The 23214-nt window shown below is 35.5% G+C and overlaps 5 protein-coding genes across 5 annotated transcripts; 2 read left to right on the forward strand and 3 right to left on the reverse strand.

Annotated features, from left to right (window-relative positions):
* Positions 1 to 86: 86 nt before the first annotated feature.
* On the reverse strand, positions 87 to 6298 carry MONOS_4837 (uncharacterized protein; the record flags this gene model as incomplete). The annotated part of the gene is made up of 5 exons (XM_067874936.1): positions 87 to 133; positions 184 to 5725; positions 5838 to 5925; positions 6016 to 6122; positions 6242 to 6298. The coding sequence occupies 5 exons, from the start codon at positions 6296 to 6298 to the stop codon at positions 87 to 89; spliced, it is 5841 nt and encodes a 1946-aa protein (XP_067730881.1).
* A 1169-nt stretch (positions 6299 to 7467) lies between these two features.
* Positions 7468 to 7934, reverse strand: MONOS_17351 (uncharacterized protein; the record flags this gene model as incomplete). The annotated part of the gene is made up of 2 exons (XM_067870263.1): positions 7468 to 7476; positions 7641 to 7934. 2 exons carry the CDS (start codon positions 7932 to 7934, stop codon positions 7468 to 7470), a joined length of 303 nt encoding a protein of 100 aa, XP_067730882.1.
* Positions 7935 to 8517: 583 nt separating this feature from the next.
* Positions 8518 to 8814, reverse strand: MONOS_4838 (uncharacterized protein; the record flags this gene model as incomplete). Its single annotated transcript, XM_067874937.1, has 2 exons — positions 8518 to 8737; positions 8807 to 8814. 2 exons carry the CDS (start codon positions 8812 to 8814, stop codon positions 8518 to 8520), a joined length of 228 nt encoding a protein of 75 aa, XP_067730883.1.
* Positions 8815 to 12529: 3715 nt separating this feature from the next.
* Positions 12530 to 12961, forward strand: MONOS_4839 (uncharacterized protein; the record flags this gene model as incomplete). Its single annotated transcript, XM_067874938.1, has 1 exon — positions 12530 to 12961. The coding sequence occupies one exon, from the start codon at positions 12530 to 12532 to the stop codon at positions 12959 to 12961; it is 432 nt and encodes a 143-aa protein (XP_067730884.1).
* Positions 12962 to 13006: 45 nt separating this feature from the next.
* On the forward strand, positions 13007 to 13438 carry MONOS_4840 (uncharacterized protein; the record flags this gene model as incomplete). The annotated part of the gene is made up of 1 exon (XM_067874940.1): positions 13007 to 13438. One exon carries the CDS (start codon positions 13007 to 13009, stop codon positions 13436 to 13438), a length of 432 nt encoding a protein of 143 aa, XP_067730885.1.
* Between the last annotated feature and the right edge of the window lie 9776 nt (positions 13439 to 23214).

Here is a 23214-nt window from a genome sequence, read left to right on the forward strand (position 1 = left end):
CTCTTTCTCTTTCTCTTTCTTCTTCCGCTTTCTTCTTTTTGTTTTCTTCTTCTTTCAAATACTTCTCTAATTTCTCCAATTTCTTTTCAATCTCCTCTTCTTTCTCTTCTTTCTCTTCTTCTTTGATTTTCTTCTTTGTAACTTGTTTTGTTGATTCTATTTCATTCTTGATGACGTTGTTACCCTTCTTTTCCTTCTTCTTCTTTTCATTTTTATCTTCTTCTTTTTCACTTTCTTTCTTCATTTCTTTCTTTATTTCATCTTTCTCCTCTTCCTTCTTCTCTTCCTTCTTCTCTATCTTCATTTCTTCTTCTTTCTCTTCTTTCTCTTTCTCTTCTTTCTCTTCTTTCTCTTTCTCTTCTTTCTCGTTAGCTTCTTCGTTTTCTTCATCTTCATCTAGTTTAAATCCAGTTTTTATACAAAACAAAACATTTTCTTCTTTCTCATTGTTTATTTCTTCTTCTTCTTTTCTTTCTCCTTTTTTGTTTCCTTCTTCTTCTCTTTCTCCTTCTTTCTTTCTTCTTTCTTCATTTGATAATTCATTGTCCTTTGCCACATCTTCCAATATAAATCCTCTTTGATATTCTTCTTCTTCTTCTTCTTTTATTTCTTCTTCTTTAATTTTCTCTTCTCTTTCTTCCTTTTCTTCTTCCTTTCCTTCCCTTCCTTTCTCTTTCTCTTTCTCCTTCTCCTTCTCCTTCTCCTTCTCCTTCTCCTTTTTCTTCTTCTTTTTCTCCTCTAATCCTTCAGGAATATACACATCATTCTCATATTTATTCATCTCCTTCTTCTTTCTTCTTCTTTCTTCTTCTTCTTCTTTTATTTCTTCTTCTTTTGTTTTTTCTTTTTCTTTTTCATTTATTTTTTCTTTTGCTTCTTCTTCTTTGTTAAATGAAGATTCTATTGATATTCCTTCTTGAGAAGATGAAGATGAAGAAGAAGATGATGATGAAGAGAAAGAGGAAGAAGAAAGATTAGAAGAAGAGGAAGAAGATGAAGATGAAGATGAAGAAGAAGAAGATAAATATAATGATGATGAACCAATAAGAAACGAGCAAGAAGAAGAATTCGAAATTTCAGGTGAAGAAGAAGAAGAAGAGGAAGTTGAAGAAGAGGAAGAAGAGGAGGAAGAAGAAGAAGAAGAAGAAACAGAAAGAGAATCCGAAGAATCTGTTGATTCTTCAATAGAATCTTTCTTGTCTTTTGATATCTTCTTTGACGAAGGAGAATGAGAAGAAGAAGATGATGAAGGAGAAGAGGAGGAGGAGGAAGAAGAGGAAGAGGAAGAGGAAGAGGAAGAGGAAGAGGAAGAGGAAGAGGAAGAGGAAGAGGAAGAGGAAGAAGGTGGAGAAAGAGAAGATGAAGAAGAAAAGGAAGAAGCAGAAGAGGAAGAAGAATTAACTTTGGAGAAAGAAGAAGAAGGAGAAGGAGACAAACGAAATATTTTCATCATCTTCAGAGATTCCAACAGAGAATCAGCTGAATGAAGAGAAAAGATGTCTGGATAGAGAGAAGAAGAAGAAGAAGAAGGAAGAGAATGAGAAGAAGAGGAGGAAGAAGAGGAAGAAGGAAGAGAAGAGTGAAGAAAAGAAGAAGAGGAAGAAGGAAGAGAAGAAGAGGAGGATGAGGGAAGAGAAGAAGATAATAAAGAAACGGAAGAAGAGGAAGGATAAGAGGAAGAATAAGAAGAAGAGGAAGGAAGAGAAGAAGAGGAAGAGGAAGAAGAAGAAGAAGAAGAATTAATAGAATTAGCATAGAAATGTTGATAAGGAGGAGAAAGAGGGATGGGATGAATGGCAGAAGGAGTTCTGAGATGAAGAGGATGATGAATATCTCTATGTGAAGGAGAAGATAAAGAAGAAGAAGAGAAAGAGGAGGAAGAAGAGGAAGAAGAAGATAAAGAAGAAGATAAAGAAGAAGATGATGAAACCTCTGATAAATGTGGAAGTGGAGGGAAAGAAACAACTTTACATGAAGAAGAAGAAGAAGTAGAAGTAGAAGTAGAAGTATAAGAAAGTTTTTCTTTCTCATATGATGAAGAATTGATTTCTTTTGAAGAAGATATTTCTTTCTTTTCATCAACCATACATGTTTTATCATCTTTGGTGATTTCTTTATCTTCATCTCTTTCTCTATCTTCATTTTCTTCCTCTCTTTTCTCTTTTTCTTCCTCTTTCTTCCCTTTCTCTTCCTCTTTCTCTTCCCCTTTCTCTTCCCCTTTCTCCTCTTTCTCTTCCCCTTCTTTCTTCTCTTCCTTCTCCTCTTCCTTCTCCTTCTTCTCTTCTTCTCTCCCTTCATTCATCATAAACACCTCATTATGTGCCAATGCTGCTACAGTCGCCAACGTCGAAGGAAGAAGAGGAGCAGTTTGAGAGAGCACAGAAAGATGGCTGAGGAGAAGAGGAACAGGAATTTGATGGTTGGCTGCAGAAGCAGGAGGAAGAGGATGGGTATATTGAGATGATTTTAAAGAATTAGAAGAATTAGAAGTATTAGAAGAAATTGAAGAAATTGAAGAAATTGAAGAATTTGTTGGTTTGTGGGGATTGGAAAGAGTTGAGGGATAAAAAGAATGAGAAGAATGAGAAGGGTTATAAGAAGGAATAATGGTTGATGTTGATGATGATGAGGGTAATGGTAATGAAGGCGCAATCAATGAAGAAGAAGAGGAAGAAGAAGAAGAAGAAGGTCTATTTGAAGCAATATTCATTGAATTTATTGTATTAACAGCATTTCCAGTGACTTGAACAGAAGGAATCACATATGCCTGGTATAAATTCTGAGCATTGGCAAGCTGTTGATATTGATTATATTGCTGATATTGTTGCAGTTGCTGTAATTGCTGTAATTGCTGATAATCTGAAATATTTGAAATATTTTGAAAATTTGACATGTTTTGTATATTTTGGGAATTTGACATGTTTTGATAATTCTGATATTGCTGAGGAAGATTCAATGGCAAATATGAAACAGATCCATTCAATGATTGAATATTTTGATTTGTTTGTTGTTTCATTTGTTGTTGCTGCTGCTGTTGAATTTGCTGTTGAATCTGTTGAGATAAAAGAATTTGAGCATATTGCTGACTCAGAAATTGCTGGATGGCTTGATTTGTTTGATTAGATTGATCAGATTGATTAGTTTGGTCAGTTTGGTTTGCAACATCTCCACTGATAATATTTTGCATCTTTTTGATTTCTTCTTCTTTTCCTTCTTTTTCTTTTTCTTCTCCTTTTTCTTCTTCTTCTTTTCTCCCTTCTCCTTCTCCTTCTCCTTCTTTTTCTCCTTTTTCCTCTTTTTCTTTTTCTCCTTTATCTTTTTCTCCTTCTTCAGCTTTCACTTCTTTCTTATCGTCCTTCACATTCTTCTTTTCCTTCATTGAATCAACAGCTTCTGATGATATCTTGTTCTTTTTTGGGACATATGAATGAATTTCCACTCCTTTCAGCTGTTCTGCGAGAGAAGAGGAAGATAATGTGTTAATGAGAAGAGGAGTAGAGGAAGAAGAGGAAGAAGAGGAAGATGAGGAGGAAGAAGAAGAAGATGATGATGATGGTGGTGGTGGCGTTGAAGTTATAGAAGAAGAAGAAGAAGAAGGCTTTGAAGAGGAAGAAGAGGAAGAAGGTGAAGAAGAAGAAGAAGATGATGATGATGCTGTTAAAGTTGCAGTTGTAGTGTTCGTTGATGATGATGATGATGATGATGATGATGATTGTGATGAAGAAGAATTCTGTGTTTTTTCCTCTGCTTTCACATTTGCTTTCACATTTGTCTTTGCCATTGTTTTTGAAGGCATCCACACAGGAGCACGAAGAGAAAGACGAGTTTTGATAGAAGAAGAAGTGGAGGAGGAGGAAGAAGAAGAAGATAAAGAGGATGATGATGAAGTGTTTACAGAAGGAATGGAAGGGTTAACAATCTGTGATGATTGAGAAGAAGGGAGAGAAGAAGAAGAAGAGGTAGAAGAAGAAGAAGTTGATTTCTTGTTCTCCTTCGCATTATGTTTAGTCAGAACTATTTCTGACTTATCCTTCTTACAAGAATCAATAGCTGATGTGTCAGAACGCTTAGAACATTCAGAATTTGAAACTGGGGAAGAGGAAGAGGAAGAAGAAGAAGAAGAAGAGGAGGAGGAAGAAGAAGAAGAAGAAGAGGAGGAGGAAGAAGAAGAAGAAGAAGAATTAGCATTAGTATTTGTATTAGCATTGCAATCACCTTCATTTCCTCCTTTCCTTTTCGTTCTGGGAACAAAATTAACAGACTTATCAACTTTTGTCTCAAGAACTTTCTTTACTGGCTTAAACTCTCTTGCATCAACAGAATAATGAATACATGATGGATCAATCATTATGCCCCCCAATGGATAGCCAAATCCTTCTACAAAGCCATTTTCTATCATTCCTTTTCTCTCTCCTCTTTCTCCTCTTTCTCCTTCTTCCTCTTCCTCTTCTTCAAACAGCTCATCATCTGCAAATCTTGGGTCAATTGCATCCACACTCATCATCAGCTCTGCTTCATCCAGGTCTTCCTCATCTTCTGCATTGTAATATCTTATCCGCCCTTCATCAGGCGAAAGCACATCATTGTATTCGATTTCATTCAGTTCATTGTCATTGGCATTGTTATTGTTATTGTTATTATTAGTGAAGTTATTGTTATCTATATCTATGTGATGAAATGAAGCTGGAATTCCATGAGAATGATCTAATGATGATGATGATGATGATGATGATTGTGGTGGAAATGATGATGATAAATAACAGGAAGAAGAAGAAGATGATGATGGCAATGATGAAGAAGCAATGGGAAATGAGGAAGAAGCATATGGAATGAAAGAAGACAAAGAAGAGAAGCCATTGTATGACATGCATCCATCTGTCTGTGTGCAAGCAGTAGACGATTGAAGAGGAACAACTGGAACTGAAGTAGTTGTTGAAGAAGAAGAGGAGGAAAAAGAAGAGGAAGAGGAAGAGGAAGAGGAAGAGGAAGAGGAAGAGGAAGAGGAAGAGGAAGAGGAAGAAGATGGTGATAAAGAGGAAGAAGCAGAAGTTGAACCCACAACAGGTATAGATGAAGATGTGGTTGAAGAAGAGGATGAAACTGATGATGAAGGTTGCGAAGGGAACGATGATATTGTTGGCAATGCTGAAGAAGGGACAGACGAAGAAGAGGAAGAAGAAGAAGAAGAAGAAATCAGTGACTGCTCAGAAGGAGAGCCGGTAAAAATGAATGGATATCCAAAGAATGGAGCGTAGCTGAAGGAAGGAAAAGCATCTTGTTGCATTGGCAGAGGAAAATAAGGCTGTTGCTGCAGAAGGAGAGTTGCCTCAGACGATGGAGACTGCACAGAACCCGCCAGAACGGACGGGTTATGAGAAGGCATTTTACACCCTCGTGCGAATTGAGCCAATGGAAGGAGGTTTGAGGAGCGATCCATCAACAGCTTGCCCTGAAGCCCTTCAGCCCCGCGCCCAAACCCCTTCTGTGGACCATCAATGCTTCCGATGCAGCTCAGAAGATATTCGTTAAATGAATCTGCCATCAGCTGTGGGAAAAGCCCGGGTGTGGTTGATATCGTTGAAAGAGCTTTCGAAGTGTGAGTATTCGCTAGCAAAGAAGTCAAAGATCCAATGCTTCCTCCACCGCGTCCAACTCCCATTTTTGATGTTGCAGCTTTGCTTTCGAATCTATTTGATTCATTCAAATCACGCTTAAAACCAGAATTCTTTGAAGTTTTTGCATTTTAATACAGAAAAGAAACATTTTGAAATAATAAAAGAAAAAAATGAAATAATTTATAAAATTTTTCAGAAATGACAAAAGACAAAATCACGAACAATCCGAATCCTATCTTTAACTTTCAAAGAGGAGCTTCGACAAGATTGTGAATTAAGCTGCTGGCTCACTGGCCTTTGAGAAAGAAAGCTTCGTGATTCATAAAGGTTCATATTTTTTGTCATTTCAAAATAAATGCCAAATGAAAAGTATTATATAAACCTAAAACGTTTTTCACACTTAATATCATCAATCGAAGTCTCAAAATCACGAATAAGCAGCGTTTTTGCATCGAGAAAATTTTCGTTATCACTCATGATTGGAGCATATTTTGCTGCGGGATTTGTCTAAATCATTTTAAAAAGCAATATTATTAATAAATTAAATGATAAATCAATTAAATATATTTTTTTAAGGTTGTAAACAAATAAATAACGCAATAAAATTATTTTTTAGATTTGTAGACCTGTATTTTTGAACCTGACAATTTTCGAAGATTTTTCCCATTCCCTTCAAAAATCATATTGTACTTTTCGGTCAATTACGTTGGGTTTTGTGTTTTCTACGAATACTTGTAATGATATAAATGATTAATTGATCCGACCCATTTTTAATATTTTTGATTCTGTCTTTGTTTAAGAATGCATTAATTTTTGTTGTCTTTTGTGCATTATGATTTTTCGATAGAAAAAAATTCGGAGAAAAAATCATTGATGATTTCATAAATGAAAGAATTCTGTTCAAAGAACAAAATATTTTTTATCATTAATTCACATTGACATATCGATCATATTTCGGTAAATTGAAACCATAGTGAAAATTTGAGTTTTTATTTTTGAAATCATGTTTTTTTATCCAAAATTTTCAATTTATAAATTTCTTTTAAATATTAACCAATGAACAATGAAAAGTGAAAACACATATGGGTGATTTTTTTAGAAATCATAAAAAAAGATCAAAAATTGAAAAAATTAAATCTATTGTGGTAATTTTTGATCATAAAATTAAATTGATTTGTAACTAGTATTTAGCTTTGATTTCTGTGATGAATATTTGTTTTATTTTAATATGCAAAAAAAAATAAAAAATAAAAAAAACATACCTTTTTTATGTTTTTTATGAAAGAGAATTTTTTGATCAAGTTTTAAAAAAAATTGAAAAATCGATCTTTGAAAGGAAAATAAAAATTCACAGTATTTGTATTGTTATACAAATGCTTAAAGAACATTATAAATAAAGATTGGAGAATATTTCAATTAGGATTAAAAAATTAAAAATTTTAAAGGATGATAAATGTTTGTTTTCTCCAGTTCTTCAGCGAAAATTGTTTTGTCATATCTATCTTCCAGCTATGAGGCCCAGCAGTTTCAGCAAAAGTTGAACGAAATTGATGAACATCAGATAACGCTAAGAACAACAACTATCTCCACCTATTTGCTTCTATCTTTATTCTTCCTATTTAATTCACTTTTTGCTTCCTTTTCCATCTGCCACTCATATTCCTCCCATTTCCGCTTTTCCTCCACAAATCCTCAATTCGAAAATACCACTAAAATTGAAAACTTCACTCTCCAATGTTTTCTACTATTATTTCTCCACGTCAATCTGTTATTCCAAAACCTTTTATTGATATTGATTGCTCTTTCTTCTCTTTTCAATCCAATATTCAACAAAATTCTCTTCTTTCTTCCATTATTCTTCCTAAAAAATTTTTTTGCAATATTCTCTCTGTCTCGTTTCCATTTTCCATTCATATTTGATAGTTCCATCATTCTCAATAAGCGCAATATTTTCTTCCTTTCTTCCCTTTCCATCATCAACTGCACCAAAAACAGCATCATCTTAGCATAGCTGAACCAAAAAACTGCAACCAATGGTGGGCGCATCTCATTCGCCTCATCTGCCTCTGCCAACTCGTTTTCAGTGAGCAGCACCACCTTCTCCACCTGCTCTATAAGCGAGGATACAAGTTCTGGAGGAAGAGGCGGTGCTCTCATGATCGAGTACAAGGATGATTCACAAGTGTCATCCACAACCTTTTCCATCACCAATATCGTGTTTTCAGCCAACAAGGCCAGTGCCGGAAGAGATGTGTATTTTGTGTGTGAATCCCTTGTCGCTTCTGTGAAAGAGCCCATGTTCACTTTCATGACAAACATCACTCAGAAAGACAACTCGGTTGTTGGATATGACAGAACAGATGCCTTTTGCATCCGAAATGTCGATTTGTTTATATTTCTCAAAGGGAATTTCGCTGGAAATGGATATGCGGATAATCATCTTGGAATCAAGGAAGTGAATTGATGGCTATCAAAGATGCCCTGCAAGAGCACACACAATGCGAAGGAGCTTCTGAAGAAGGCGCAGAACATAAGGCAGAGACTTTTGAGTGAGCTGATTTGTCTGTGGATTTGTATGTGTGATAATCAAATGGAAGAATGGAGTTTAGATAAAATTGAAGAAGAAGAGGAAGCAACAATTGAAGAAAGTGTGGAAGTTCAGATGACGTTAAATTGAAGCGAACGATAATCCTCTTCATTTCAGTCATAGAAAATCATAATTATTTCATTCACCACTTCTCTAACATCTTCTTTTCTATATTTCTAATTTAATTTCATACGGATAGTGCCATTCGCTGTCAAATGTTCAACTTCTTCTTTCCTCCCTTTAACTTTCTCTATTCATCATGAAACATTTTTTCCCCATAACATTTGCTCAATCACATTTGTAACAATTATCCAATTAAACTTCTCCCTCTTCTCCTTCGACATAACTATCACATTTAACAAGAATAACTTTCTCTTCTTCTTCTATTGCTCCTTCATTAACTTCATCTTCATTCATTTTATCTCCTTCATCTCCTTCCCCTTCAACTCCTTCATCTCCTTCATCTCCTTCATCTCCTTCATCTCCTTCATCTCCTTCATCTCCTTCTTCTCCTTCTTCTCCTTCTTCTCCCTCTCTTTCTTTCAACACATTAGAAAATATATTTTTATTCTCTTAACTTTCTCAATTTGTACTTTCTAATTACTTTCTCATTTCGCTCATATGCTGAATCTTCACTCTTCTGCGTCTTGTTGAAGCTTTACGGAATTTTTGTTTCTTTTCTTTTGCTTCCTCCTACGCTAAATGAGTTAAAATATTCGTTGAATTCGCTTCATTCAGTTATCTTCTCTTCTCTCTGCTCTTATTATGCTTATGTTCCATTGTTTTAGCATCCACTTCATCTCTCTTTTCCTTTTTCTCATTTCTCGTGAATATATATTCCACATTTTTCCCATCATTATCATCATCATTATTTCTTCAATCGTATCTACTCCTTCCCTTCCTTCACTTCCTCATTTTTCTTTTCAATCTCATCCTCCTATCAGATTGTTAAATTAAATGCGTTTTGTGTTGTGTTTCAGAAGAATGTCTTCTCACACCTGAATATCACCATCCGCGAACATTTTTGCAATACAGGGGTCATCTGCAGAAAGTTGTTGTGCTGCTGATGCAGAAATCGATAATTGATCTGATGATGGGGTTGCTAGAGGAGAACATCGAGATAAAGATGTTTGGCTCATTGCTATGGTGAAAGTGCTGGACAACTAGGAGACAACGACCTAGGGCTTCAGCTGTGCTCGCTGGACTGGCTGGTGAGGAAAATGCGAATAGCTTCGCTGATCAGGCCAAGAGAAAGAGAGTCATTTAATATGAAAATTCCATGTTGTGTGCAATTAGTGATGGTAATTTCGTTGTTGCATAATGTGTTGCTGAAGGAGCCTTGTTGAAGTTCGAAGTGCCTCTGCTTATTGAACATGCCTCAAGTGTCGCTGAAGAGCGAAAGCGGATAACTGATGAGCTTTCAAGAGACAATGGAACCCCGCTCTGGATAATGGGGAAGAAGGCAGATACACAAGCTCTGCTGCAGTTTCACTCGAATATGTTGAAACTGGGCCGGTAGAAAGAAATAACAGCAAAGAAAGAGCGCATCTTGCTTTAGAAGCATTCTGGCTGATTTATGATAGAAGAAGCAGAAGAAGAAGGAAATACGTACCGCACGGGATCCGCCGAGGAGGCAGTAGAAGGATAAGCGGGCCAATACGAAGGAAAAGCGGCAGCTGATGAGGGTGCAGTTGTTGAAAAAAGCGACAACAGCAACGAGAAAGTTGTGGCGAAGTGAACAGGGACAAGATTTCCAGAGGTTCAATCGACTCGCATGTCAGCAAGAGAGATATGGGTGTTGAAGAAAAAGGAGGCGAGGATTCAGAAGGCGTCGCCGATGGTGCGGTAGAAATGGAGTACGGCTGTGAAGAGTGAAGCGCAGGAGGCAAGCTGGGAGCATCACGGCGGGCAAAGGAGACGATGTCTTGGTCGACGAATATCTGCTGGGCGCGTTAGAAGGTGATGAAGGGGAGAAGTTCGATATCTGCATCGAAATCCAAATCAAGATCGGGATGGGAGGAGTCGGAACTACAGTTTGAGGTGTTTGTGTCGAGGGAGGGCTGTGTGAAGTCGATGGAAAGGAGGGACTTGTTGATCTGGGCGGGGATGGAGGAGCACCGGAAAAAAACATCCTTGCCAAAATTGGCAGCGTTCAAGGCGAAGTGGATGTTGAGGATGAAGAGAGAGGCAGAGGTGTTTGCATACTTGGTATCGTTGACAAACAGCCCACTAACTCTTTCTGTTGTTTGGGAGCAGTTGTCCAGGTGGAGGATGCATGCTCACATTAACAGCAGCAATTTCTTGCATAATAGAATAAATGATCGATATCCAGAGAGCAGTCCAGTACCCATATGCGCCGAAGTTCAAGCCTGTTTCTCAGTCAACAAACACCTTGCTAGTCATGTTGGTCCAGAAATATTCTACAGCAGGAAGGAATCCTGGAGCAGGATTTCTCCAGTTCGAATCCGTTGAGCTCGTCAAGGGAGCTCAGATTGGTGCTGGTTATGGTCCAGTTGAAATAATCGGTATCCACCACAACCAACAGAATGCTATCCGACACAAACACCTTTTTTCTTTTCCACTCATCACGTCCGGCAAACACCACCTCTTCAAGTGTAAACTGCTTGGCAGTATCTACTGCTCCAAAGAGCACCTCGCAACCCAGTCCAGAGCTTTGAACCTGCCTCTATTTGTTGTAGCAGTTTCTTCTTTTAAGGACGAATCATAAATCAGTAGGACATCCTCTTCCACTAGCTCGGCTGCAACACCACCATCTCTGGTATTCGTTTGGTCCCTCATTTCCTACCCTGCCTCGCCTCTTCAAACCCCTGCCATATTCACCAGCCCGCCGTCTCAACTTCAAGTCTGTATATGATCAAAAATCATTTTGCTTCCCTTCACAATGTTGTAGTCTGTGCACTCTGTTAGGAAAAATATGATGCTAGCAACTTCGTCCAGTATTTTGAAGTCGCTCATTATCGGTCTTTCTGATCCTAGTGTTATCAGTCAGAAGATCAACCTCTCCACATTTCCAAGTTGCAAGCTGCGACTTGCGTTGCACTATTAGAGTGACTGTTTTGTCTTTGAGGCTGAGCAAGCAGAACAATGAACCAAAAGCTGTCTAACTTTTGGATCAAATTATAAGTTAGAAGAATACTAATCATCAGTTGATACAGAGTTGTCTGTGAATTTAGAAGATGAATAATCGTTTCAATGAAGCAATTGCAGCAAAGCAGTGGAAGACGTTGTCGGTCAGACAACAGATGGTGGAACCTAAAAGTGGGAAGTGGTAGAAGTGCCGTTGAAGAAGAAGCTTGAGGAAGATGAGAGAGAAGAAGAATGGATGTCTGTGAGGAAATCATAATTATACAAAGGAAGTTTAAGATTTATCTGAAATTGAACTTCTTAAATTGTGTTGCCTTTTCCTTTGCTTTTTCAAAGCAAAAATTTTCAATAACATTATTCGATCAATTTAATTGGAAAATCACTTTCGGAAATACATTTTGTTTAGTAAAACAAACACAATTCATTGTGTTTTTGATAAATGTTATTCATAATAACACATTTATATTACGAATGCTTTTGAAAATATGTTGTTTTCAGCAAATTATAAAAAAATTAACTAACAAATTTCAAATTTTCTTTTCAGAAACGTCATAACACAAATTTTTCAAATATTAAGATTGATAACGTTTTTATGATAATTGTTATAATAATTTTTAAAACAGAAAACTTAAGTTTTGTCTGTTCATGGAAGTTTTGAATTTTTTGCAAAAATGTAATTTTTTAAAAATATGAAACAAAAAGTATAAAAAACAAATTCAAATCTACAATTAATTAATAAATATAAAATTTAAAACTATTTTTTCGAATAATTTAACAAAAAAACTTTCATAATATGAAAGTTTTTTGAAAAGTTCCTTTTGTTTAATTTTCTAATAAAATGAAAATTTCATTTTTCAATCAAATTTCTGTTCCCAGTCACGAAACTTTTCATGAATGGAAATAACAACATTGTTAAGATTTAACTTTCATGACAGCGAAATTTGGTGAGTGAGAACAAAAATTTGATCGAAAAATGAAATTTTTATTCAATTTGAAAATTAAACAAAAGGAACTTTTCAAAAAAATTTAGACATATGTTTGAAATTATTTGTTTTCAACAATTATTTCCGTTTCTTTATTCATGATAATTTATAAGAATTTCAAATGAATCAAGGAGTTCTGCTTTTCGAAAGAGGCAAGAGATCAATTTTAATAACGCTTTGTTTTCTTCTTTCGATTGAAGCTTCGCTATCTTATTGTTCAAAGATTTCACTGTAATTTCATGAAGTCTAGGAGTTTGAATGTGAAAGGGCTTAATATTGAGGTGAACAGGATGAAAAGCAATGTGATGGATGTGGCGAGCATCTGCCGGTGCGACATTGTTAATGTGAATGTGTTCGGCATCATGATGGAGGATGGGTCAGTGATTGTGATGGAAGAACCCCTGCAGAGCGAAGGAAATCGAGAGAGTTATCTGAAGTTGAGGGACTCATCAATCCAACGAGTGACACGACTAGCTGGTGGAGCGAGTGTGCTGACTGTTCCAACAATGCTGGCGACTGATGTGGAGATTAACAACAGCGTGCTTAAAGTGTGTTCAGCTGGCGCTTCAGCGAAAGGGGGAGCGGTGTTTGCTGACCTGAGCAAGGAAAGCGTGATCCGAGTGGTGAATTCGAAGGTTATTCAGTGTGGATGCTCTGTGACGATGGGTTGAGGAGGGGGATTGTATATGGCGCTGAAGTATTCAGGGGAGCTGGGGATGCTGTTTGAGAGGGACGAGTTTGACTCGAACAGCGGAAAGGAAGGGAGAGACATCTTCATAAAGTGCTGGAACATCTCGAGACAGATCAATGAGACGCTGTTCAAGCTGGACTTGAGGGAGAGCGAATTTGTTCGATACAACGCGATATTTGTGGTTGACTCAGAAAGTTCAGAAGCAGTGGATCTGATGGATTTCATTTTGATTTACCAATCAGAGACGATTGTTGTTTCATCGATTGAAGAGAAAGGAGGGAAGGATTTCAAGAAATGCGGGACAGCAAAAGATCCGTGCTATTCGATTGAATATGGTGTGACACATCTTGCAGCGAGCGATGATCTGCGCATTCGTATTGATGGAGCTGGGGAGATAGGAAATGAGTTGGAGCTTAAATATGTGTGTGTTCTTGTTAAAGAAAATGTTCCATTTTAAGAATGAAATATGTGTTTTAATCAATTCCTTGAAAAGGTTTGTAAACACTATTATTTAAAACAAATTAAAAACTCAGAAAGTTCACAAAATAGCTTTGTTCAATTTGCTTCATTCACTTTGAAAAAATAAGAAAAGAATTTGAATGAAATTTCTGATCTCTTTTCTTTTTTAATTTAATTATAAAAAAACATTTCATTTGTAAAATCAATTTTTTTTTTTTTTGGAATAACGAATAACTTAGGATCAATCAATGAATATCAATCGATAACAAATTCCATAATCCAGTATTGAAGATGATTATCCATAAATAGCGTACCATTTGGAGCATGAAGTCCAGCAATAACGCATGGAATCTATTCTTTTATTTGAAGATAGCTGAAAATAATGTTAATAGAAATTGAAATAACAGAAAACATTTCCAATACAAAATTATTTTCTTGAAGTTTATACTAACATTCATAAAAATCATCCGTTGATAATGAAAGTCAAAAATCAATTGTGCATTTTTGAAGAATTTCGATTATTCGAACTTCACTTTGTTGAAATTTGCAGACAGCGTTATTTGTTAATTGATAAGGAAAGATTGCTGAATGGAATCGTGAGTTCAAAAAGGTTTACTAGCTGACTGTGAATTGGATCCGGCAAATGCGAAATACAAAGAAATATGCTAATGGATAGGCTCAGCTATTGATTTTATCAACACAATAGTACAAATCAAATTCACAACTGTTTCAAATGAATCGAAAGGAGGGATGAAGATAAGATGATGAAACACCGCAATTGTGAAATGAGAACATGCAAGCAACGGTGAGCAGATCAAGGAATATCCTATAAACAGAAGAAACATTACATGCAGAAAAGATGAAACACTGAATGTTGACAATCAGAAAAAAGGAAAAGGACTTCTCTCAAATTCAACTTATCATATTTTAAACAGAGTGCGCACAATATATAAATAAGAAAAAGAGAGAGGATTTCAGTTCTTTTTGCCTGCACTTGATTCAGATTTAATTTTTGAAGAATAAGAAGAAGGCGAGGAAGAAATTGCAGTACACTCTTCATCAACAACAGAATAAAGCGATCTCATTTATGCAGAACATGGTCTTCCAAGTACTTCTTGTTTGCATATTTCCTCTTTGACTCCTCTTTGAATTCTTCTCTCTCTTCTTGCTCCTCGAGCACAAACAGCGCTGTCGATGCTGGTGACAGAGCCACATCTTCTACTCAATGCTCAGTTGCCTCCAGTCCTTTTTCCTCTATTGGCATTGCAATTCTTGCAGCAACCATTCGCCTAATCATTTAATGATCCGCTTCCACCTCTGAGTACCTCTTCTTCAGCTCCAAATGTTTTTTCTGAACAAGATGCTCTCCAAAGTGATAAAAAGTTCCACGAAGTTTCAATTCCATTCAGTTCAGCAGCCCTATGCGTAACTTTTCACACAAGCGGTTGTTGTTCCCAATGTGAGAGAAAAGACAGCAGAAGTTGCATTGTGGCATACTGCAACTTAAAGCACATCAGTTATTTTTCACAATTTTATCACTCCAAGAAAAAATTGAAGTTATTTTAGATAATCATAATCCCTTTGTTATGAAAGCATGAAAAATTTTCAAAAACACTTTAAATTGAGTGAGAAAATTTTTTCAACAAAAAATATTGATCCTAGGATCACTTTGATCTTAAATTTTCAAATAAATAATACTCTCGAAATAAGACTTTTCTGAATAAAAAAAGAGTATTATTGCAAAGACACCTAACGAATGAATGCAAATTTTACAAAAAAGAGACAAAATATGAGGATGAAAAATCGAGTGTGTTTTTAACTCCCTAAGTTTCGTCAATTTTTTTCACTTTTAAAAAACTTCATTGTCTATTTATCCATTTATTTCATACATATAAACTTTCCTCAATTTAAATAAAAACTTTAAGAACAGTATAACTAAAATAAATGAATATTTTTAGTTTTCATTGATGTCCTTCAAGTTTCATTATGCCTGCATTGTGAGATGTTCATCCATCCAAGCTGCTTTTCGCAGAACTCTTAGAAGATATAACTTTTTGGTTTCAACTGAATATATTTATATTCAAGATGCATCCACTGATTAATATCAAAAGTTCCAATCTCAAGAAGCATGTAATCTTGTGTTTCCATCATATTCTGGTTAATATTACGTTTTTTGACCTTATTTTGAATGAGAAAGAATGAACAGGAGGTTGTCAATAAGCAGTTACTTGAAGGCACAGGATAAAATTTATATCAAACAGAAGAAAGCATAGTTGTTTCTGGAGAGAAAAATGATTTTTTAGAGGGAAATCATATTTGATAAAAGAATTATCACTAGAATATTTACTTCTTCATTCAGATATAAAAAATCCACAAAACACAAACCATTTATATTTTTCCAACAAACATGTTTCAGACAACATTGGGAATGATGTCGAATTTCCTTTTTTAATATGGAGAAGAAATATCTCGAATTGATAATTTTCAACTGATGATTTGACAAAAAAGAAAGAGACATGAACTGAATGAGTAATAATAATTTTTTGTTGAAGCTTCAATTTCATTTCTCATTGGTTTTTTGAATGAATTTCATAATAATTCAAATTATAAAGATTCTTTTTGTCCTCACGTTTTTCAAGTTGCAAACATTAAATGTTTTTTTAACAGCATATCAGAAATTTTGAAAAAAAGCTATTTCAGATAACGAATATATTTAATAGTTATCTTTTACACTTATGAAACAAATATTGTTTTCTGCATTCATTATTAAAATCACATTGATGTGAGCGAGTGTTACGGAATGATAGCAAAATAAGATAATCCTCAACAATGACATGGATACATAACGAAATGAAAATCAGATAATGAAAATCTGATTTTGGATAAGTCAAATGTTATCAACATTTTTTCATGTGAATAAAACGCAACAGCCAAAGAAGAGAATCTTCTGATATGGAAAACAGCAATGTTCATGTTTCATTGTATGGAAACTCGGAGTTGCTGTTGAATGAGGTCAAATATATTTTTTAATAAAAAGTTGTTTAATATAGATGTTAAAAGAACTGTTTTTGTATATAGAAAAAATATAAAAATGAAAAAACAAACATTTCTCTTTCAGGAATTCTTTCGAGAAGATTCAACGACGTTAAAAGTTTAAAAGGAAAAAACCTTCAGTCTCCCAGTAAAAATGATTCTTTATCGTTTTTGTTCTTTCAAAAATAAGCAATCTCTCCTCATTAATAGAAAATTATTAATGACTTTTATAAATCTGTTTGCAATATTTTCTGTTTTTGGTTGGTTTGATCATATCCCAAAATTGACAACAGAGCAGTTGTAGTCGTTAATGTCAAAAGAATCTTCGAAATCAAGATTTTCAAAACTTCCAACATCAACTCTTCATTCCAGAGCAGAGACGTTGTGGAATGAAGTTTTGAGAATTGGAGGAGATTCAAAGTTAGACTTGTTTAATTATTTGTTCTGTCGATATGAAAAAGCTTCTTCAACAATGAAGAAACTTAAGAAGAAATTAAATTGTGTGTTTTGCTCATATGCTTCTTATTGATTCAGATTGTTTTTGAAACAATTCTTTTTATTGCAATTTTGTAGCTGATTATTATTTTTTGCTAAAGAATCTGTCAATTGCATATAACATTTCTCCAACTCATTCGCAAACCACAATGCTTCAAGCTTTATCTCAAGTAATGTCCATCAGCCAAATGATCTCATATGTCTAAATTTTTTTGAAAAGTTCCTTTTGTTTAATTTTCAAATAAAATGAAGATTTCATTTTTCGATCAAATTTTTGTTCTCACTCACCAAATTTCGCTGTCATGAAAGTTAAATCTTAACAATGTTGTTATTTCCATTCATGAAAAGTTTCGTGACTGGGAACAGAAATTTGATTGAAAAATGAAATTTTCATTTTATTAGAAAATTAAACAAAAGGAACTTTTCAAAAAAATTGAGACATATGGATATAACGTAACTCAGGGGAAAGTCAATCATGCAAAGCAAACATTTGAACGAAACAGTTTAAAAAGAGTTCCACCAAAGCAACCCGTCGTTCCAAAATGCAAATCAGGTTTTTTGCTGTAAAATAAATTAATGTTCAAATTATTTGTATTAACATCTCCAATTTTTATTTTATTTTTATTTTATTTTTATTTTTATTTTTTTTTTTTTTTGTTTATTTATTTGTTGGTTCAAAAGGTCTAAATGAAGAAGAGTGGAATAAAGGAAATAGTTGAATGATTAATCACTCTACAGAAATTTCAACTTCTTCTCGGACAAAGCAAATCAAAAAAGTCCCAAAAGATTATGAAAAGTTTGTTGATAAGTCTTTTTAGAACGATATTATTTCTGTTCAGAGTAATAAAACAAATGAATTGCAAAATAACAATCCTCATCTTCAAAGTAATCTTACAACAAAAATTCAAATGTTCCCAAATACTGCCTATAATGAGGTGAACAGAATTCAAAACAAGAATCATATTTTCAATAAGGAAATAATGGATCACAGGAATCAAACAAACAAAAAAGAGAACAATAATAACAACTCTACAAAGCAATACGAACAAAATATTATTCGTGATTTTCCATCTCCTTTTTTGATTCCTCCGATTCCTGCTAACATTTCTGAACAAATTGAAGGACCATCCAAGATTCACGATCTCACAAGCAATAATATTCAATTGAGGCAATTCTCAAGGAATGGTTTACAGAACTTGGGAAACACGTGCTATTTGTCCTCAATCTTACAATGTTGGACGTCTGTGTTAATGCAACAAAAGACTATTGCTATTCGAAACAATGGTGGTGACAAATTATCAAATCTGTTGAATAATGTCTGTGATGAATTGGCCAATGATAAGAAACCAATTGTAACTTGGAATAATGAACTCATCGATTCATGGGATAGTTTTCTTGATCTTGGTAAAAGGGAACAGCAGAATGTTACAGTGGGTTATGAACAACTGATGTATTTATTCAAAAGTGACAATCAAATAACAAACAAAGATGTTTCACCTGCAATAATAAGATGTTCCAAATGTGAATTCTGTGGCAGCACTTCCGAGAAGATCGATTTAAATGCGTACAGCTTTATTATCAACAGTTCTTCTGTCATTGATGGACTAAACAGTTTGTTTTGTTATGAAAAATTATCATCATCAAACAAAGTCAAATGCAAATCATGTCACGAAATGAATAGAGCTTCTCGTTACATCAGAATCACTTCATTTCCAAACGTTTTAGCAATGTCTCATGAAACTAAAAATCCATTCTTTTCGCCACCACATTTGAATATTTCGTTTGCATCAAGTGAAATTCACCAAAAGGTTACAGTTTCAAGTACAACTTCAGAATTCCTTCAGTCATTTGAAGACTCACATGAATGTCCTTCATATCAACTCGTGGGACAAGTTCTATTCAAAAACATAGATGAATCTCATGGTCATTACATTTCCATTGTGAAAGGATGCAGATCGAATGAAAGTTTGTGGTTTTTGTGTAATGATTCATATACTCAATCAATAAATGAAAGAAATCTCAACAGCACATTTTGTTCTCTTTTTCAAAAAGGTTACAGATCATCTTTATCCTTCTATACGAAAAAATACAGTGATGTGCACGGACATGAACAAAGAAGGGGAGGAATGTTACCCAAATCTCAATCAATTCAAGCTATTTCTTCTTATTCTCCAAACAATTCGTATTCAACTAATTCCACTAACAAACAAACAATTGCCGACTCCACTTTCAATTTGCTTCCCAAATGTATTTCACTCCGTGATCATTTCACAAGAAGCAAACAAAAAGTTAGAGTATTTTCTCCTTTCGAAAAGAGACTAATTTCGAAACCTAAAACCAAATTATGGGAGGATTTTACTAAAGAAACACACATTAACGTGTCGCTTTCATACTTTTACAGACTCACTACACAGTTTTCAAAACCAAAAAAACGAACAGATGTGTGCGACCTTTGCCAAAGACTGAATTATTTGGAAAACAAACGAAAATCGTTACCACCTAATGCAAATCTTTCAAAAAAAGATATGGAGCAACTTGCTGCATTGAACATTCACAAGAAAACATCCGAATGGCAGCGCATTCATTTCAATAAAACTGTATCTTCGCTTTCTGAAAAAGAACTTGTTTGCCTTTTCGATTTTAAGGAAAAGTGGAAACTTCCTCTTTGCAATGTTCAACTCCAGAAAGAATTCTTCAACTACACACAAATATCTCAATTTACTATCATCACATTTCATTTTCAGGATAACGAATATAAAAAAAACACATTCAATTTCTTTTCTGATTCTCTGTCAAACGATCATCAGTTCGTTATTGAATGTCTTCAATCTGTTTTGGAAAGACCGCTTTTCAAACACATTCAAACCTTCAAATTCTTCTGCGATTCAGGAGCTCATTATCGCAATCGTTTCGTTTTGCATTTCATTCTTTCTCATTCAACTCCACTTTTTCGTAACAAAAAATGCGAACTCAGCTTTTTTGGGGAGCATCACGGTAAAAATTATTGTGATTCGGAGTTTGGAACCTTGGTGAACGCCATCAACAATAATCTTCCATCGAAAGCAATTCAATCACTTCAAAATTTGATTGATTTCTTTTCAGTTCAATTTTGTTCATCTTCAACAAGTATTCACAAAACGTTGTTTCCTTTTGCTTCAGAACTATCAAATCTTCAATCTTCAATTCAAAATAAGCATATTGAGTATAATGTTCATAACAGATATTTCGAAAAATATGTTCCAAAACAGCGTTCATTTTGGCCTTCGTTACAAATCTATCACATGAAAGATTATTAATATTTTGAGAAGTAAGGGAAATTCATTGGTGCATCAGCAGTTGGCTATCTGCCGCAACGATCATTAATTGAAATTGGATCGACTTCATAAAAAGAAAAAATCAAAGATTTCAAAAGCAAAAAGGTAGTCAACAATGACATAGCTTCATCTTCACTATCCCAACAATCGTTTAATTTAATTAGCAGGCGATGTCGCCTTTTGAAAGATTTTTCAGTTTTTAAATGTTCATTGAATAAAGAGATTTCTGTTTTTGAGTAAAATGAGACTTAGTTTATATGTGCTGTGCATGCTTCGACTGCATTCATCGGAAGGGTGCAGTACTAGGTTGTATTCATAAATGGTGTAGATAGCTACTGCATCATTCGGACTTGGATACGTATTTCTTCCTCCCAGGTGCACAAAACACATTGATCCGAATTATTCTTTTTTATTTTTTTTTATTTTTGTTTTTTGATCCTGATAAAGAATATCAGAAGCTTATTGGATATCGAAAATTTATGAAAGACTTCTCAACGATCAGAAAGCTTTGAAAAAGGAACATATTAGAAAAGAAAAACGATATTCAATTCCTTCTCTTTTATTTGAGATCACGATCAATGGGTCATCGCCCAGGATCAATGTGGTAGTGATGTGAGGGTTTATGCATTTGTTTGAAAAATCAAAACTTTGCGTTTTTAAAAACAAATTAACGCTAAGAAAAGGAATTGTGGAACACAAGACAATGTAAAAAACTTATATAAAAGAGGGGTTGGGAGTGAAAACGGTGGTGGGAAAAAGAGAAGGAATTGAATATCGTTTTTCTTTTCTAATAAAAGTGCATAAGCACCTTTATTTTCAAGAAAAACATCCATTCAATTCCTTCTCTTTTATTTGAGATCAAATGTTAGTTGGGAATTTCTGATACCATCATGACTACAGCTTTTGACACTTTCCATTCCTTCTGAATTTCTTCTTTCTTTGATTGAGCTCTTGTTCTGATAATAAACCTTTTGTCATATTCTGTATCCTCTTTTTCCTCTTCCTTTGGTTCTTCAATCTTCGAAGGCATTATTGCTTGGGAGTCGTCGGAAGCTTGGATTTTTTCGTTTCTTTTACTCATATTGTACTGCTTCTTCACAATTGCAACCTTCTTTTCATCCTTGTTCTGGCTTTCTTTCCTTCCTTTCTGTTCGACTTTTTCAGCGCGCTGTGCCTGCTTTGTCGATATTTCTGGTGATGAAGCAATCACCTTGCCCATTGCTGAAGCCAAATCCGCCCTGAAGTAATGTTTAACCAATGTGTTTGTTTGTGGCGAAAGACGAGCAAACTTTGCAATCTGCACTGGAGGAATACCTGCCATTGTCAAAGCCGAAATTGAGGCTGCCTTGATTGAGTATGGAGTAAATGTGTCTGGTATCCCGGCGTTGGTCAGTGCTTCCTTGGCAAGTTTGCGAATCCCTCCTGCTGTCAATGGGGCAAAAGTGTTTGTATTAAGAAGCAGACTGTTTGTGTTTGGGTTAGCTTGTTTTACTCTCTCCCACAAGGTCTTAATCGCGATAGCAGGACAAATAAGTGGCAAGTCTGATAAATACGGAACGGCAATCTCTGTGCGTGTCTCCGAAGTCTTCAGTCTCGTGTCAAGATATATTCCTTCTTCTTTAAACCTTGAATTTCTCATGTCTATTCTCTCAAGCTCTGTAAATCTGCAGGCTGAAAATAACATTGTTAACACAATCACCTTTATTGTCAGTTGCTTAAAGCTCAATGTCTCATTCGGTCCCTGATCTGCGAAATATTTCAACAACGTCTGTGGGTTCCAAATTTCTCTGTTTTCTTTTCTCTTTGATCTGTTTGTTCTTCTGAACGCTCTGAATAGCATCTTAATGAGTGGGATATCACCTAAGCACGTATTGAAAACGAGACTGGAATAAAAAGAAACTGCAGCTCTTGTTATCTGCAGGCACGTGAGCGACATTCCGCCATTTCTAAGGGATAAAAATACATTAGCGCAATTTGATGCCCAATCGAATATATTGTCTGGTATTTCTTTGTGGCCACATTCCTTCCATTGCTTTCCAAAATGTGCAAAGCCAAAGAGGTATCCTTTCCACGTTGTCTCCGCTATTCCCTTGTGGCACTCTTCTGCAAGATCTGTTGCGAAAGCTTTCTGCTCCAAAGCGCGTTTCCACCATTCTTCTCCGTCACGCTGTATGGATTCAACAACACGATCCTCAACCGTCCTGGAGGAAGACTGGCATTCGTCCATTGCATTGAAGGGCCTTTCTGTAACACTTCCTTTTGCAGCTTCCAGTCCCAGCTCCTGTGTAGAATCGACTTCAAAAGAGTGTCCCAGTTCTGGCCTCTCCAGTTCGGCAGGAGTAAGATCACTTGTGCTTTCTCCCTTTTCGCTTTCTGAATCGTTGATACAATCAGCGGCACAGGAGGGTGAGCCAAAACAACTTCGTCTTTCCATGGAACCATGAGACCATCCTCTGCAATCGGACTGTTGATGCCACACCATCTCTCCAACTTGTGATTGTGACTTGCTGCAAACGCATCCAGTGTCGGTGTCCTCTGAGCTATCTTCAGAATCTCCAGCAGCTCTTCTGTTCGCACTTCGTAATCCCCTGCTCTCTCTAGTCTTGACAGAGCGTCTGCCCTTGTGTTCTTGATGCCTGGGATGTGTGTGGCTCTCATCTCTATATGTGTTTCTTCCTTCCATCTCCATATCTTTCTCAGTACGGGTCTCAAGTTCTTTCCTGCATTCCATCTGTTTATATTGTAGACAACAGCTGTATTGTCCGATCTCAGATGCAGTCGACTGATTCCGTTCCTCTGGAGCGCTGGGCCAAAATGGTTGAGAGCTAACCACACCGCCATTAACTCCCTGTAATTCGATGACTGTTTCGCAAGTTGATGTGGAAACCGATTGTGTGCGTCTAACAGTTGATTGTTGATTGACAGCGTAGCC

This window comes from Monocercomonoides exilis (genome assembly GCF_001643675.1).
Source record: "Monocercomonoides exilis strain PA203 chromosome Unknown scaffold13-1861174, whole genome shotgun sequence".
Classification (NCBI taxonomy): Eukaryota; Preaxostyla; order Oxymonadida; family Polymastigidae; genus Monocercomonoides; species Monocercomonoides exilis.